The sequence below is a fragment of the Mustela putorius genome, unplaced genomic scaffold, assembly GCF_011764305.1.
Source record: "Mustela putorius furo isolate JIRA1106 unplaced genomic scaffold, ASM1176430v1.1 tig00003853_pilon_pilon_pilon, whole genome shotgun sequence".
Lineage (NCBI taxonomy): Eukaryota > Metazoa > Chordata > Mammalia > Carnivora > Mustelidae > Mustela > Mustela putorius.
In genome coordinates this window covers 33,472,960-33,491,074 of record NW_025422005.1, presented here as the reverse complement: position 1 = coordinate 33,491,074, position 18,115 = coordinate 33,472,960, and the positions used below count along the sequence as shown (strand labels likewise).

Here is an 18,115-nt window from a genome sequence, read left to right as displayed (position 1 = left end):
TAACAGGGGAGATGAGGCTGGGTGTGACTGTCAGATTTCAAATCCAGCACTCTTTATCCCGTAACATGCTGTCTCCTCACATCCTCTCCCACCACTGCCACCTACCCTATTCTAGACATGACACCTATTCTCTCCACTAACACACAGGCAACTACATTATTGGCTTTATGTGGGAAATCATCACCTGTAAGAAAGTAACCAGCCAAGTACAACTTGGTGACATACCACACTTCCCTCTTCTCTTTTCTAGAAAAGTCCTCACCTGCACAAAGGAACAAGCCACGGTGCCACTGCGAAGCTGGTTCAGCAACGTCTCACAGACAGCAACATCAGGGACACTTGTCACCCCATCTGTAATCACGATGATACCTGGAATAGGAAATAGTGGACAGACCTGGGGATGCTGACCAGACTGAAGTCGCAGGGGGGCATCCAAATGATGGGGCCCTGAGGACTTCGGTGCCCACCAGCCAATGCATTTTATGATCTACAAACACCCTTCCTTCTTCCCTTCCATCCTGCTTCTCCCTCCTGAATGCTGGATCCCAGTGTCCTAGGTGATGGCTTTGGAGCACAACTCAATCCCACTAGGGTCCCTGATGGCTGTCAGAGCTGAGTACTCCAGAGATGCACCGATGCACACTGCCCTTCCTGAAACAAGGACACATCCTCTTCCCAGGGACGCAGGGAGCCTCAATGTCCCCTTCTTATACCCTATTTCCCCAGCCCCACCAGCATTCCTTCTACTGACCTGCACTAGAGTTTGAGGGGAGCAACTGCAGTGCCAAGATGCCCTGACGAATCATACTGACCAGCCCAAGGTCAGCTGTCACCATGGAGACTCCCACCTTCCGGCCCGGGGCCTCCCCTGAGTCTGGGGACTGGTCCTCTGCCTGGCCCAAATTACAGAAGAGACAGAATTGGACAGATGGCATTACTATCCCACCCACAGCCAAGCCAGAATTTATAGCCCAGCACTGGCCAGGACAGACAGGCCCAATCCTGCTGAGACCCCAACCCCCTGCTCTGCAGCCGAGGCCTGACTGTGCTTGCTCCCCTGGGGTGTGCACACATGCTGGCCCGCAGATGGACAGGGAGTCCAGCACCGGCAGGAGCACTGGATTGTCCAGGAGCAGGGTTCCTCGCCTTTTGTCAAGGAGGCTCTTGACCCAGAGTTTCCTATCACTCTGATGAAATATTCTCTACATCAATCAAATTAAGTCTTCACAAAGGTAGGACTCAATTTCTTTGGCTACTTCTAGGATATCCAAAGGAATGAGCAAGTGTGTTCAAGTGAGTCCAAGCAGCTTTATTCTTAACTGTACAAAGTCCTAGGGAACAGAGTCCCCCACGATCAACTTGTCAGATCCAGTGGGGGAGGAGATCTAGGACTGAAAACATACCGGCAAACGGCTTTCACATTTACCCCCAGCAAAGTCTGTGTGTTGGGCAGTGTATTTGAGCCCTCCTCCAGCAGGGAACCTGTGGTGTACACTTGCCAGCAATCCTCTCCTTGGTTCCCTCTGCCTCCTAAGCCCCTTTTCCTGCCCCCTCTTCCCTCTGTATTAGGGTCTGTCCCTCCCCGCTCCCTTCTGTCCCTTCAGAGCTCCTCTTTCTAGGGGGGCCTCCAGCAGCCTTCTCTTGTGCATACCTGACTCTGGGGGTCATACTGCAGCTGCAGCATGGTGGCCACCTTGTCCTCAAAGAGACAGAGCTGCTCGTACACCTGCTGCAGGAACGCCTCCCGCTGGGAAGGGTCCAAAAGGCAGCCCTGCACCAGCACCTGAGAAGCACAAGGGAAAGACAAGATATGAGGGTCAGGGAGACACAGGAAAGCTCCTCTCTGGCCTGTTTATTCTCTATAGCTCCCAGTAGGCAATCCTGACTTTTCACCCAGGATCTCAAGTTGACTAAATCCATAGCCAGTTCCTCTCTTATCAGATCATCTACTTCATGAGGGAATTGGGGCCATTCGTGACCTTAATCTGGGTTCACAATCTTCCTTTGCTTTCAGTCCTGCACACTGGGTTTCCCCAAACTCCCGCATGGGGGTGCCCTAAGATTTGCCATCTCAGGTCACCAGACTGCCCCACCTCAGCCTGGCTAATAAGCCTTTCTCATTCTGACTCATACGTATTTTATTCCTTTTTTTTTTTTTTAAAGATTTTATTTATTTATTTGACAGAGAGAAGAGAGAGAGAGCGCAAGAGAGGGAACACAAGCAGAGGGAGTAGGAGAGGGAGAAGCAGGCTTCCCGCAGAGCAGGGAGCCCGATGTGGGGCTCCATCCCAGGACCCTGGGATCATAACCTGAGCCAAAGGCAGATAGATGCTTAACTTACCGAGCCTCCCAGGCACCCCTACTTTTTAAAAATTCTTGTTGATTTCTAAGCATGGCACACAGAGGCAGCTCTGGACCTTTTCTCTTTTAGTCTCAAAATCATCTTCCCAGTGAGTGCTCCCTCCTCCCCTTTATCCTCAGCAGGTAACTCTCACCCCTCTCTCCACGGTGAAAGGAAACCAGCCAATGGGAACTCTGGGCTTACTTTAACCCCAAGGGTGTACTACTTTCCAGAGAATTGGACATACTTACAATGTCTTCCCAATGTTTACACCTACCTGTTTTTATTGTTCTTCCAAGGCAAGAAAAGACTCCTCCCCCGCTTTTTCCCTCAAGCTAATCTCTCCAATTAATCTTGGACCTTTTGTCTAATACCTTCATTCTTTCTCCCTAGGGTTCCCTTCCTCCTCCTTCCAACATAAGTAAGTGCCCCCACCCTAGAAATTTCATATAGGCCTAGAGGCCCCTGAGAACTCTCCTCTCTGTCAGGCTCCCACCACCTTCTCACATGCGCATTACCCCCCTGCCCCCGCCCTCCTGGGCAACAACTACCTCTTCACTCCCTACTCAGGGCTGGGGTGGTCACAGCCAGAAGAGGGGAGAAGGGGGTTCTGTATATCCACTGAAGGCCTGACTATGAGAAGAAAAGCAGAATCAGGGGAATAGGAGGAACTGGGGCTCTAAGGTGGGAGAGATGTTCATAGCGGCACTGTTTATAGGAATGAAAAGTGGGTCAACCCACGAGTCCAACAACAGGGTTTGGCTAGATTCGGAATGATAAAATGTGATAAAATATCAAGCTGGGCAACAATTAAAATTCATATTCTCAAAGAATACGTACTGCCAAGGAAAAAGGCCCAGATTATACATTACAAAAGCATGTGCGAATGGCCTGATGTTTCTCCTCTCTTCGGACTGGAAGGGTGGTAGGTAGTGAGGGAGGATAAACAAGAACTCAAAGCCAAGAAGGAAATTCCATCACAGTACTTAGTTCTGAGTGGCGTCTTAGGGAAGAGTTCTGTTTCTCTTTGCATTTTATGTATTTTTCAAATTTCCTTCAAGGGACATCCATTATTCTTGTGATTTTTTTTTTTTTTTTTTGAGGAACAGCAGGTCACATCTTGGGGAGCTTTAAAGATGGGGTGGGGGAAGGAAGCTAGCCTGTGGCTGACCCTGGGGCGGGGCGCGGGGCAGGGGGGCGTTGGGGGGGAATGGTAACCTGAGTAAGCCTCCTCCTTCTCCACAGCTGCTGCCCTGGTTCAGGGCCTGCCTCTTCTCTGGGGCTGCAGTCACCTTCTGCCCACTCTCCAGTAGAGAATCTGCCGTCCAATCCATATTGCCCATGGACAAATCTGAGCCCGCTACCGTTCACTTAAAAACCTTCCATTTTTAATAGTTTTAAGAACAGGGAATAGTTTTAATAGCTAATATTTTTGCATGTTTTCTATGCGGCAGGCACTGTTCTGAGTGCTTGATATATATGAACTCAGTCACCATATGATATCGGTCCTGTTATAAAAGACACAGATGTGTAGAAAGGACAAATATTGCATAAGGGCCTGCAGCCAGCAAGCAAATACATGGGTGTGTGAATCTGGTTCACCACGCTATACTCTTCTATGGAACAAAGGACAAGTTCTTAGCTATGACGTTCAAAGCCGCTCATGATACGGGGCTCAATCCCAGGACCCTGGGATCATGACCTGGGCCAAAGGCAGAGGCTTTAACCCACTGAGCCACCCAGGCACCCCTCTTTTATTTTAAAGATTTTATTTTTAAGTAATCTCTATAGCCAACATAGAGCTTGAGCTGAGAACCCTGAGATCAAGAGTTGCACACTCCACTGACTGAGCCAGCTAGGTGTCCCTCCACTTATCTCTCTCGTCTCCCCTTTCCTACCACTCCAACTCCCACACGCAATGTTACTGTGTCTAGCAGAATTACAAAATTACTGCATCAAGGGACACCTGAGATTGGAAGCACCATTTCATAGCTCTGTGGCTTTGCTCTTGGGCCCCTCTGTCTAGAAAGCCCATTTCCCCTTCTTTGAAGGGCTCACCTCAATCCTTCCTTTAAGACTCAGTTCAAATGCCTCTTTGTGCAAAAATCTTTCTGTTGCAGCCCCAAGCTTGGCTGGGTGCTCCTTCTTGGTGCCCCCACCATACCTGAGTCATTACTTATCAGTGTCCTTATCACATTCAATTGGAGTTACCTCCTTCAATATCCATCTCCCCTCCTCCCCCAACTTTCAACTCCTCCCATCAGGACAGGGACAGTATCTGATTCATCTGTGACTCCAGGACATAGCCCAGGTCATGCAAAGTTTGGGCTTCAGTAAGCACCTGCCAAAATGAATCGAGCATTGAGCGATTACCTAACACCTGTGCCTTCCCTGTCCTGGCTATCATTGCCCGTGAAGCCCCGCCTCTGCCTGGCGACGCAGCCTACAACCAACAGTCCTAACAGCTGTGCTAGGAGAGCACCTTAAACCACAGCTGGGATCCAGACATGGGCCAACTGCCCTGTAGATTTTGGACCCTCAGGTGCCAGCTGGACAGCGAAGGTGACAACATGGCCATCAGGGAATTTCAGGGGAAGCCCCTACCCATGAGTTGAAGGTGGTTAAGAGCAGATGAGGGGAAATTGGGCCACTGCTTATCTAAGCCCCAAAGAGAAAATTCCAGTAACAGACTTGGCCATTGTCCAAAAGGAGTGTCTTGTGCTGGCCTGCTTGGGTGGTGGATAAGCCCTGTCATTATCTGTGTGGTCAGAACATGCAGCAGTTCACAGGGTCCTCACAGAAAATGACCCTCCTCCGTCCTTGGGAGAAGTGATGTTTCTGGGTTATTGGTTATATTTCAAAATCATAAAATTATTCTAAAGATCGTCTCCCACAGATAGTGCCAGGTGTTAGGGTACAAGGAAACCTTCCATTCAAACCAGGTGGGTGGTGGTAAAGGCAAAAAACAGACATCCAGGGGCCAGAACTACAGACTTACAGAAGGAGCGAGGGAGGCATGTGTCTCATCAAGGCCACCTGACCTAAAGCTCATGAGAAGGCTCCTGTGGAGCAGAGGAGCAGATTCTTCTCACGAAGACAGAGACTCAGAGATGACTAGTAAAGGGGTTCAAGAAGTTGGCGGAGCTGGGGACTCTGGGCGCAAGACCACAGAGATAGGACAAGGACTTGGTCAGCAGACTCCCAGAAGTGAGGTCTGAGGGCACAAAATTGGGGAAGAGATGCGGTACCTGGTGGGCCTGCAGGCCAATGATCGAGGAGTAGGCCTGGATGGTTATATAGATCTCAGGCTGGAAGTCGATGCAAGATCCGGGTACGCGGAAGGGTCGAAGCAGCCCGCCTAGGCAGCGGGAGAGGGCATGGAAAACTTCATCAAACAAGATCTCTCCTGTGGAATCATCCTGAGGGCAATGCAGAGAAAGATCTCTCAGGTGTGACCATAAGCAGCCCTGAGCAGAGGGCAGAAACGAGCAACTTCCACGGGCATTCTTTCCTGAAGGTTGATCACACACCCAAATACGATGCCACAGATGGAAGGGGATCTGTCAATGCTCACCATTTAAAAGCCCGTTTCCTTCCTCCAATGGTAAGCTGGCATCCCTTCTCACTTCTCTCAGGCCTCTCCCTCTCTCTCTCTCTCACCCCCTACTCCCTCCTTTCCCCCTACTGTTCTCCCCCCAACCCCTTACCACAATGCCAGTAGATGGGCTAAGGTCGAGCTCAACGACAAATCGATACTGCCAAGCGAGGAAGGTGACCCGGGTGGAAGGTACAAGGAGGAATGGCCTTGGAAGCACTGGTTCATCTGGCTGCCACCCAGGGGGCAGGACACTGAGGACTTCCAACTCCTGCTCAGACTGGAGCTGACAATCAGGACAGAGAGAAAAGGAAAGGGTCCGGGAAGAGTCACCCCTTTATTTCCTGGACCTGAACTTCTATATCCAAAAATGGCAAACCATTAGCTCCACCTCCCGCAACCCAAGCATATATTTTCCTTGTCTGGAAAATTCAACATTTCCCCTGTGGAATCATCCTGTGGGCAAAGTCCCTTGCCCATCCTAGAATGGGACCGCTCAGAGTTAATCTCCCCTCCCATTTCTAGGACCCTCTTAAAAGAGCAGATCCTTTGGGGCCAGCCCCTCACAGCCTCTACGTTTCTGGGCCTCACCAGCATCTCCTGGGGTGTGGCCTGCACCGTCTGATGCAGGTGATTGAGGAACCAAGCCAGGCGGACATTTCGGGAGATTCGATAATCCTTTTTCATCAACAGGAACACCTGCCCAGCTTCTTCTACCTGGAGACAAAGAGACATTTAAAAATCTGTAACAGTTCATTGAGTTCCTAGTATCCACAGATCACCTCGCAAGAAACCTGTCCAAGGAGTTCACGATATGCGAGAGGCAAAGCTGCAAAGGTGAAAAGTGAACTCCCACCTCCGTGCAAGGTGTTCCCAAGGATTCGAGTCTCTGCTCCCAGTCCCCCTATGTGGACTTCTAGGTTGATGAAGTAACGTTTTCACGTTATTGAACATTTAGGGGTTTCTCCTATAAGCCAAGAGCTCGTTGAGGGCAGGGACTCCGTCTTGTCCTATTTTTTTTCGTCCCTCCGCATGGCAAATTGCTTACGACAGAGCAGATACTCAATGATGCCAGATGCCTCCTCCTACGAAGCCTTGACCAGAGCAGCCATTAAGGGACTTTTCACTGGGTGACAAGCCAGCCTGCCAAGTGGTTCAAGATTCAACTTCTTCAGGTCACAACCCACACTTTCCCCGCCCTCCACACCTTTTAGTGGCCAGCACTCTAGAGCCTTCCCACCACTGCCTCACAGCCATCGACGCAACTGTGTCCTGCCAAGCACCAGCTGCCTTATCCCTGTCCTGTCCTTCCACCCAGAAGCCCTGCCAAATCCTGGCTCAGGATGGATCTGCCATTCTCTCTTATCCACACAAATACCACTCCAGTTGCACTTTGACACGAAGAAACGTGTCACTTTGCCGTGCCACCTCAGGAAGGCTTGTACCCATCCTTTGACTTCTCCCTGGTGAGCAACCTCTTTTGCTCCCCCTAGAACATTTCCTGATCTCTCAACCCCTTGGGTCCTGGCAGATAAACTCACCTACTGTCTCAGGCAGAAAACAAGGGCCCACTGGTCTGAACTCCCCCAAAGTTTCTTCCTGAGCAAGGGTTATCTGAAATTCCTTTTTTTTTTTTTAAGATTTTTATTTATTTATTTGACAGAGAGAGATCACAAGTAGACAGAGAGGCAGGCAGAGAGAGAGAGAGAGGAAGGGAAGCAGGCTCCCCGCCGAGCAGAGAGCCCGATGTGGGACTTGATCCCAGGGCCCTGAGATCATGACCTGAGCCGAAGGCAGTGGCTTAACCCACTGAGCCACCCAGGCGCCCCAATGCCTTACTCTAGCCTCTGATGAAGATTACACTCCTCCCAGTTTAGACAAATTGCAAATTGCTCATCCTGGGTCCCTGACAGAGGAGGGGAGACGCCAGGCTCCCAGGACTGAAGAGAGTGGTAGAAGAGAAATGAGCAGAGGCCAGTGACTGCCTGTTGAGAAATGTGGTATGGAAAGGAAGGGAAGGTTTTTTTTCTTCCCCTAAATGGGGTAATGGGGAGAAGAAATAGAAAAAGCCCGGAAAAACCACTAAGAAAGGGTGCCTAGGGGCACAGAGGAGCATGGAGAGCAGAGATTCGAGGACTAAAGATGAAAAAAGCATTTCTTCTCCAGGACAGAAGGCATGTAGCAAAAGATGCAGAAACAGCCTCTGGCAGTGGCATGGGTAAGAGCAGAAGGCAAGAAGAGGGAAGGCACTCCCATTCCTTAAGTACCTGTAATATATCTGATGGCCCCCTGGAGAAGCTAAGTGCAAGAACTTCAGACTCACACAGCCTGGCATGAATCCCAGCTTGGCCTCTTAGTTGCCTGTGAGGTTGGGGAAAGGGTAATTAACCTCCCTAAGCCTCAGTGCCAGCATACATAAAATGGATCTAATCCTAATACCAATCTAGTGTTGTTTAGTGGGTTAAGTGAAATCAGGTACATGAAGTGCTCAGCACTGTGCCTCACACTTAGAAAGAATATGATAAAAATGAACTAGTACAGGGGCGCCTGGGTGGCTCAGTTGTTAAGCATCTGCCTTCAGCTCAGGTCATGATCCCAGGGCCCTGGGATCGAGCCCCACATCGGGCTCCCTGCTTGGTGTTCCCTCCCCCTGCTTGTGTTCCCTCTCTTACTCTCTCTCTCTCTCTGTCAAATAAATAAAATAAAATAAAATAAAATAACTATTACAGGTTATTACCAGGCACAACACAAGCCTCTTCACACAAGTATGCTCATTCAGTTGGCACATAAAACATTAATAGAAAAAAACTTGTCCAAAAAAGTGAAATGATTTAACACAATTAGTAGGAAGAGGATCAGAAATCAAACTCAGGCCTCATGAGCCACAATGCCCAATGACTGAGCATGACACATGGATAAAACTGGGGAAAGAGCAGGGAAGATTTGGGGCGCCTGGATGGACCGGTCTGTTGAGCGTCTGCCTTCAGTTCAGGTCATGCTCTCAGGGTCCTGGGATCGAGTGACATATTTTGGGCTACCAGCTCAGCAGGGAGTCTGCTTCTCCCTCTCCCCCCATCCCATTCTCTCTTTCTTGCCCTCAAAGTCTTTTTTATTTTTATTTTTCTTAAAGGTTTTACTTATTTATTTGGCAGAGATCACAAGTAGGCAGAGAAGCAGGCAGAGAGAGAGGAGGAAGCAGGCCTTCCTGCTGAGCAGACAGCCTGATGTGTGGCTCGATCCCAGGACCCTGGGATTATGACCTGAGCCGAAGGCATTGGCTTTAACCCACTGAGCCACCCAGGCACCCCTCAAAGTCTTTTTTAAAAAGGATTTTATTTATTTATTTGTCAGAGAGAGAGAGAGGGCACAAGCAGGGGGAGTGGCAGGCAGAGGCAGAAGCAGGCTCCCCACTGAGCAAGGAGCCCAGTGTGGAACTCAGTCCTAGGACCCTTGGATCATGACATGAGCCAAAAGGTAGATGCTTACTGACCAAGCCACCCAGGTGCCCCTAAAATATTAAAAAAAAAAGGGCGCCTGGGTGGCTCAGTGGATTAGGCCACTGCCTTCGGCTCAGGTCATGATCTCAGTGTCCTGGGATCGAGCCCCGCATCGGGCTCTTTGCTCAGCGGGAGCCTGCTTCTCTCTCTCTCTCTGCCTGACTCTCCGCCTACTTGTGATTTCTCTGTCAAATAAATAATAAATAAAATCTTTAAAAAAAAAAAATATTAAAAAAAAAAAAAAGGAACGAGAAGGATCTCTACAGGCAGAAAGGATGCTCTGGCATAATCAGAAAGATAAAAAAAAATTAAAACATCAATATGATGTAATTCCATATTATAGGGCAAACTTTTTTTTTTTTTAGCAGAGCAGTAATGTTATATCTGCATTAAAAAAAAAAATTCCCTCTGGCTACCATGTGATTCAGAAAGATCCCCCAATGACCAGGGGAGATGACAATGGCCTAGACCAGAGCTACTCAAAGCAGCCATTCTATAAACTGAGACTGGTCCCCCACAAGACAGCAGCTGTGCCAGAATGTAAGCCAGAAATGCCTTTCATTGAGAAAGCCTGGTTTTATACACAGACACACATACACACTCAGCTGAACTAACTTTCAAGACAACTGAGCTTCGCTGACATTTTAAGGAATCTTTGGAACAAGACAAAAATTGGTGATTAATTGGAAAGTAATAAAAAGGTGTCAAGGATGGCCAAGATAGCACTGGAAACCAGTAAGCTGCGGAATTTCCAAGTTAAACAGAAAAATCAAATATAGGTATTTACCATCACTTCTTTTTTTTTTTAATTTTTTATTTTTTATAGACCTATATTTTTATCCCCAGGGGTACAGGTCTGTGAATCATCAGGTTTACACACTTCACAGCACTCACCAAAGCACATACCCTCCCCATTCTCTTCTAACCACCATTCCCCCCAAAGGTCCCGTCAGATTGTACACTCTCATTGCCAAGATGCTAGAAACTGAAAAGGGATTTATTGGCAAAGAAGGAAAATGTAGCAGTTACCTGCCCTCTACCTCGCCCTTGGTTTCAGGGTGGGATGCTCTCATAAACTAGTCAAACTCTCTTTCAGGACTGGCTGAGCTGGTGTGGGTGTGAGTGCCCACTCTTGTCTAACTGCTGATGCTGGATCCGGGCCAAGGTTATCTAGAAAAGGATGGTCTGGGACTCAGTGTTATCAGAATAGGAAGGATACCCAAATTCAGCAGTCCTGTTTATCACTCTATCCTCAAAGCCTACAGCAGTGCCTAGCACATCAGATGCTCCATATGATTTTGCTCAATAAGTGAATTCACCATATGTCCTAAGCAAAGCAAGGTTAATGTTTAAAACTAATAATCAGCAGGAGCCTGGGTGGCTCGGATGGTTAAGTGTCCAACTTCTTCTTTTTTTTTTTTTTTTAGATTTTGTTTATTTGACAGAGAGATAGAGAGTACAAGTAGGCAAAGTGGCAGACAGAAGAGGGAGAAGTAGGCTCTCCACCAAGCAGGGAGCCTGATGCGGGGCTCGATCTCAGAACCCTGGGGTCATGACCTGAGCCGAAGACAGCGGCTTAACCAACTAAGACACAGGCACCCCTAAGTGTCCAAATCTTAATCTCAGCTCAGGTCTTGATCGCAGGGTTGTTGAGTTCAAGCCATGTGTTGGGCTCCTCACTGGGCATGGAGCCTACATAAAAATTAAAAAAAATTAAAAAATTAAAAAAAAATTAAAACTAATACTCAGCACAACTCTTCTCAAGGTGAGATAATCTTAACACTAATCTCGGTACTATTTTCCTCTTGTTCTTCTTTGGTAGTTAGTAAAGACTTTTTTTTTCCTTCCTTTCCAAAGAAAGAAACAAGGAAATGCAAGGAAACACCAAAGGGAGTTTGGGTCCCATCTGAGCTGGGTTAAACGGGGGAGAACACATGTCCATGGGTCAGCACCATAAGAACAACCGGGAACACTTGCTCACTCCATCTTCTAGCACTAAAATATTGGTGATTCTGGTTTAATGAATGGATCTTTCTATGATTCCCTACACTAAGTTAAGTATTTCTATCAGGCATTCAGGAGGCAGTCTGTATCTCCTCAGAGCACCTACCAGTTTATAACAAAGTATTTGTGCATTTCATAATGTCTGTTTCCCCTCAAAGTCTGGAAGCTCCAGGGAGGTAGAAATTGTGTCTATATATTGTTCTTTGCTGTATCCCAAGCAACTAGCACAGTGCCAAGACACACTAGGTGCTCAAATATTTGTTGAATGAATGTATAAATGAAGGAAACTGCTCTCACAAACTTTATTTATTTTCTTCCGTGTCAAGTTATGTTCTGAATTTCTTACCAGTGATTCCTAATTTTTCACTGTTATCAACACCTGGTCTTTGTTGTCCAAGAGTTCCCATCCTTCCTCATCTACTTTATGGAAAAACTAGCCTATTTCATTGTTTAGGTTTTTCCTTTGCTTCCATGAAAGTTGTTTTTACCAGGTTTTCACTAATATGTGCCTTTTAAATATTCTCTCTCTTGCTCTCTCTTTTTTAACTGTTCTTGGAATCTGGGGAGGAGCTGCTGGTGTGGGTTCCAATGTGCACTTTGACAGCTGAGCCTCTGGGCTTGAGTTTTAGTTTCCTCCTCTATAAAGTATGATCACCTACCCCAACAGCATGTAAAAGGATAAATGTGCATATTAGCGTAACAAGTAATAACAAATAATTCATCGAAAAGGTGCTTCTCTAAGTCTGAAAGGAGTCCCACACAGCCATTCACCAGCTTTTTTTGCTCTTCTCCAGTTCCGTGGCATAGCTGGGCGTTTCCTCATACTGAGCCAAAATGTCTTCTTGAGATCATCTTAACCCACCCTTGAGATCTGTTCTCTTAAATACATCTAAACCACTTTTGGTTAAGGAGACTCTATCAATCAAACATCTGAGGGCAGGCCCAAGTCTCTGCTTCTCCATAGTAAACTTCTCCCAAATTTTTCAGGTAGATCTCAAACGGCATGGTCTCCAGTTTCTTCACTATTTTATATCTTCGATGATATGCCTATGAACACTGGCTGGTCTCTTTTTCAACTTAAAATGTAGGGGCCAGAATGGAACACAATACCTAGGTGTGGCCACAGATTCAGAGTCTCCTAAGCTCTATTTGGAAGCTTCACCATCCTGTTGGTGCAGGGAACCTTCATGACTTTCTCACTTGAGTTGCTGTTAAGACACACCCTCCATTCTGTCCTCAAGCAGGCTTTTTGGGACACATACAATTATTCAATTAGTCCTGTTACATTGGATAAATTCAGTCTATTACTGTGAGGCTCAGAGTGCTGTTCTGCCCTCTAGCAAATCTCTTTCTAGCTTAATGTCCCTGCTAATTTCGTCAGATGCCATCAAAAACTCAACCTGGTCCAAAGAGGACAAAGAAAAGATGAGTGTGCATTCAGGCATTGGTCAACAAATTGATGGGACCGGGCTAGGTCCCAAGGATACCATCCATGGAAGGCAAAAATTGGCATTCTCTGCTCTCACAAAATTTACCCTATAATAAAGGGGGGAAAAAAAACCCAACCCTGATCATATAACCATTCTACTTACTGTATTATTACAAACTGAGTAAGTGCACTAATGGAGAAGAATGTGGTTCTATGGCAGCATATAACAAAGTAACTTAACCCAGGTTAGATCTTAGGAGAAAGTGACACTGAAGGTTGAGCAGGGTTTGCTAGGTGAGGAGAAAGGGGGGAATAAACCAGATGGAGGACACACTGGGGGGCTGTGGTATTAGAAATGTTCTTTAGATTAGTAGTAGTTAGTAGGCTGCTTAATTCCATCACTGTATTGCTTTAATTTCTCCACCTTGTCTTGAAAGTTATTTTGAACTATGGACTGACTGCTCAAGGCCAAGCTGAAGCCTTCCTAGATCATCAACTAGTTCTTACAGAATCCACCTCTTGAAACCAGGGACGGTTGTTCAATGTGAGCTTTCTCACAACATTCTCCCTCATCCACGAGCCTTCAAAGTCAACAGCTATGTGTTCAAACCACCATCTCGAAGAGATCCTCATATTCAAGATATAACTGATCAGAACCAGAAAAATAAAGAATTAATCCAAGCAGCTAAAACAGTAGTTTTCGAAGTGTGATCCAAGGACCAGGTACATCAGAATGGCCTGAAGTGCTTATTAAAATGCAGATTTCTCGGGGCGCCTGGGTGGCTCTGTGGGTTAAAGCCTCTGCCTTTGGCTCAGGTCATGATCCCAGTGTCCGGGATGGATCCTTGCATCAGGGAGGCTGCTTCCTCCTCTCTCTCTCTGCCTCCTCTCTGCCTACTTGAGATCTCTGTCTGTCAAATAAATAAAATCTTAAAAAAAAAAAAAATGCAGATTTCTGGGCATGACCCAGACCAACCGAATTTGAGTTGACAGGACTCAGGAACCTAAATTTAACAAGCTTCCCCAAGGGATTCTTCCACTTTAATGCCTGACAATCTCTGAAATGGTTGTGTTCTCCCAGCATCCACACTCACACGGAGCTTCAGTTCCCTGATATTTAATCCCCAAGACTCATGTGCATTACTCTTGGAGTGGTCTGGCAAAGAAACAGCAGGGTTCTGGAGTCAGAGACCTGGATTCAAATCTGGTTTTACTACTTGCTATCTATGTGAGCTTGGACAAGTTACTTAATTTTTCCAGACCTCAGTTTCTTCATTGATAACATGTAGGTGAGAATGTCTACTTCATACGGATGTTGTTGCAATTAAACATGAGAATCCAAACAATGATAGAAGAAGCCTAGCATTCTTTGGAACACTTATTGAGGCCTACATACCATGTCTAACAAGATGAATAACACATTATTAGGCACTGTGCTGCATACCACGTATACTAGGATGAAGGAAACATTGCCTGTCTCAATTTGTTGGTTTTGTTTGTTCTTTGCACCTGCCCCTTTGTGGTTAGGGTATAAATAATCTTTGAAGACTTTTCCAACCCTAATGCTATTCTCTCTTAACAGAATCCCATGAAATAATTTCGATACTTCCCCCCTTGAACTGTCTGAAGGCTCCTAACTACTGGCCAAAGTCCGGAACCTTTAGCACAGGCTCAGCCTCACTCCTTTTCTCCTCTCTCCCCAATCTCCCACAGAGTTAGAGCACCTAGGATCTTTGAAACACTGGTTCTGCTACTGCTTATTAGTGTAAGGCCTTGGTGGTGAAGTTACTTAAACTCTTTGTGCCTTAGTTTCCTCATCTGTGACACTGGGAAAATAATAATGCCTATTTCATGGAGATTCTACAAGGATTAGGTGATAGTCGGTAAGCTCTCCTGAAGTGTTAGCTATTCTCACTGTCCCATTGCACCCACATTAGCAGCTGCTTCTAGACCCTTCTCACCCCAGGATTTTCACTGTTGCCTCTGCTCACAGCCAACTTTTACTCATTCTTCAGTGTGAAATGTCGTTTCTCTGAAAAGGCATCCCAACTCACCTCTCCCCTCATACTTCTTAACAGTCGGTTAAGAACTCCTTTCAAACACTCATTCACTCTGTAGTTTTCCTTTGCAGCCCTCATTATAAGTCAACGTTTGTTTACTCCATTAAAATAGGGGACATGTCTGTCTCACACTGCTTGGCATCCACCCTGATTCTTAGCACAATTCTGAGTCCATAGTAGCATTCGTAAAGTATTTTCAGTATTTGATGAATGAATGACTTCTTAAATCTGACTATGCCCAATTTTTTTTTTTTTTCTCTTAGGATTGCAACAACCTCTAAAAGTCACTATTCTGCCCAGGGGCAGACCTCTTCACTCCCCTGACTCTCTGAGATAAAATTTTCAGAAATGCAAATCAAGAACTTAACACGTGCTTAACTTTTGGCTGAATGAGACGTCTACCAGTTTGTGTCTTCACTCCAAGTTACTACAGATCTGCACTGATCAATACAGTAGCCACTACCAAATGGGGCTACTGAGTAAAATGTGGCTACTCCAATGGTCCAAAATGAAATGTACTGTTAAGTGTAAAACACATGCTGGATTTTTAAAAATTTGGTACAAAAAGAATGATACCTTTTGGCTCCCTGAGCAGCGCAAAGGTAGTCAGCAAGAACAAGCACCCTAAAAAGGCGGCAAAAAAGGAGCCAAGAAAGGGAGCTAAGAAATATTGGCATGATGTGAAAGCACCAGCTATGTTCAATTTAAGAAGTATTGGGGGGCGCCTGGGTGGCTCAGTGGGTTAAGCTTCTGCCTTCGGCTCAGGTCATGATCCCAGGGTCCTGGGATTGAGCCCTGCATCGGGCTCTCTGCTCAGCAGGGAGCCTGCTTCACCACCCCCTCTCTGCCTACTTGTGATTTCTGTCAAATAAATAAATAAAATCTTAAAAAAAAAAAAAAAAGAAATATTGGGAAAACATTAGGCACAAGAACTCAAGGAACCAAAATTGTATCTGATGGCCTCAGGGGTCATGTTTTTCAAGTGAGCCTTGCTGATTTGCAGAATGAAGTTGCACTTAGAAAATTCAAGCTAAGGGCGCCTGGGTGGTTCAGTGGTTTAAAGCCTCTGCCTTCGGCTCAGGTCATGGTCCCAGGGTCCTGGGATCGAGCCCCGCATTGGGCTCTCTGCTTGGCAGGGAGCCTGCATCCTCCTCTCTCTCTGCCTACTTCTCTGCCTACTTGTGATCGCTGTCTGTCGAATAAATAAAATCTTAAAAAAAAAAAAAAGACTACTGATGGTTATTTGTTTTGTCCATTTCGTGTCAGTTTTACTAAAAAAATGCAATAATCAGATTCGGAAGACCTCTTATGCTCAGTACCAACAGGTCCGCCAAATTCAGAAAAAGATGATGGAGACTGTGACCTGAGTGATTCAGACAAATGACTTGAAAGAAGTGGTCAATAAACTGATTCCAGACAGCACTGGAAAAGATACAGAAAAAGCTTGTCAGTCTATTTATCCACTCTATGATGTCTTGGTTAGAAAAGTAAAAATGCTGAAGAAGCCCAAGTTTGAACTGGGAAAGCTCATGGAGATTCATGGTGCAGGTAGTAGTTCTGGAAAAGCTACGGGGAATGAGACCAGTACTAAAGCTGAACGAGGGGATGGATATGAGCCACCAGTCCAAGAATCTGTTTATAGGGGCGCCTGGATGGCTCAGTGGGTTAAAGCCTCTGCCTTCGGCTCGGGTCATGATCTTGGGGTCCTAGGGTCGAGCCCCGCATCAGGCTCTCTGCTTAGTGGAGAACCTGCTTCCTCCTCTCTCTCTCTGCCTGCCTCTCTGTCTACTTGTGATCTCTGTATGTCAAATAAATAAATAAAATCTTAAAAAAAAATCTGTTTATAATTCAGATATTTAATGGTGACAAATAAAAAATCTTATTTGTGTTGTTTAAAAAAAAGAATGATAAATATCTCATAATTTTTAATATTTATCACACAATGAAATGGTAATATTTTGCAAATGTAAAGTTAAATAAAACACATTACTAGAATTGATTTCATTTGTTTTCTTATCCTTTTAAACATGGCTACTAAAAAATTTACATAAATGGCTTCCATTAGATTTCTACTGGGCAGTGCTATTTTATTTTTTTTTTTTGAAGAATTATTTATTTATGGGGGGGTAGAGAGGGAGAGAAAGAATCTCAAGCAGACTCCCCACTGAATGTGGAGCATGACCTGGGGCTGATCTCATGACCCTGACATCAGGACATGCACCGAAATCAGATGCCAGATGCTTAACCGACAGAGCCACCCAGATGCCCTGGACAATGCCATTTTACATATCTGCCAAAAAAGTGTGTTGTATTTCCCTACAACATCCCCCCATTTCCTCTCATCTTAATCCTTAAGATGTACTTCAAATTCTTTCCGTCTTTCTCAATATTGGTATTCCAACGCATGGGCTATTCCACCATTCCCTGTGGAACATATCTGATTCTTTTATTTTTTTCCTGAAGATTTATTTATTTATTTGAGGGGTGAAAGGGAAGGGGGAGGAGAGATTTCAAGCAGACTCCCTTCCCAAGGTGGGACTCGATCTCATGACCCCAAGATCATGACCCAGGCTGAAACCAAGAGCTCAACTCACTGAGCCACCCAGGCGCCCCATCTGATTCTTTTATACAGCACAAGGTTTCCTACTTAAACTCTGGTCTCAACACATCAAATCCCAACAAACTGGAGATTTACCATCCTGTGGCTACAGTATTATTATACTATAATCACGATGGTTAAAAACGTAAGATCTGGAGCCAGGCCACCTGATTGAGAGTCCTGGCTCTACTACTTACTAACTGTATAATAACCATGTGACTCTGGTGAGCTGTGTGCTTCAAATTCCCCAACCGAAAGATGGAGATGATGAAAGTGTCTAGGGATGAGAGCATTAATTGGTATTGGTGAAGTGCAGAGGCTGGTGCCTGGCATGCAGTAAGCATTCGCTACATGACTACTATTTATGTCATTAAACACATCCTTCGCCCTTCCCACCTACTCATGTACTCTTAGAACACTGGGCACCTCTTCTAGTGATGTTGTTCTTTCCAAATCTAATAGGTTTTATGCTCAGATCTTTTAACTTCAAAACTCTGCCACTCCCCCGCCGAGTAGCCCTTGGGTAAGGTACTTAACCTCCTTCATTTTTCAGTTTCCTTATCTGTAAGTGAGAAAGGATATTGCCACCT

General features: G+C 45.9%; 1 protein-coding gene across 2 annotated transcripts in view; it reads right to left on the bottom strand.

Moving 5' to 3' along the window:
* The window catches only part of SZT2 (SZT2 subunit of KICSTOR complex), a 52,648-nt gene that overhangs the window by 33,704 nt on the left and 829 nt on the right, over positions 1–18,115 (bottom strand). For both annotated transcript variants that reach the window (XR_006601734.1, XM_013044798.2), the window contains exons 2-7: positions 6,528–6,653; positions 6,049–6,222; positions 5,590–5,760; positions 1,652–1,783; positions 752–893; positions 263–369 (exon numbers count right to left, since the gene is read on the bottom strand). Coding sequence is in view for 1 of the 2 variants with exons in the window: in XM_013044798.2 (XP_012900252.2) it covers positions 263–369; positions 752–893; positions 1,652–1,783; positions 5,590–5,760; positions 6,049–6,222; positions 6,528–6,653 (852 nt within the window). In the remaining variant the exon portion in view is untranslated. The remainder of the gene's footprint in view (positions 1–262; positions 370–751; positions 894–1,651; positions 1,784–5,589; positions 5,761–6,048; positions 6,223–6,527; positions 6,654–18,115) is intronic.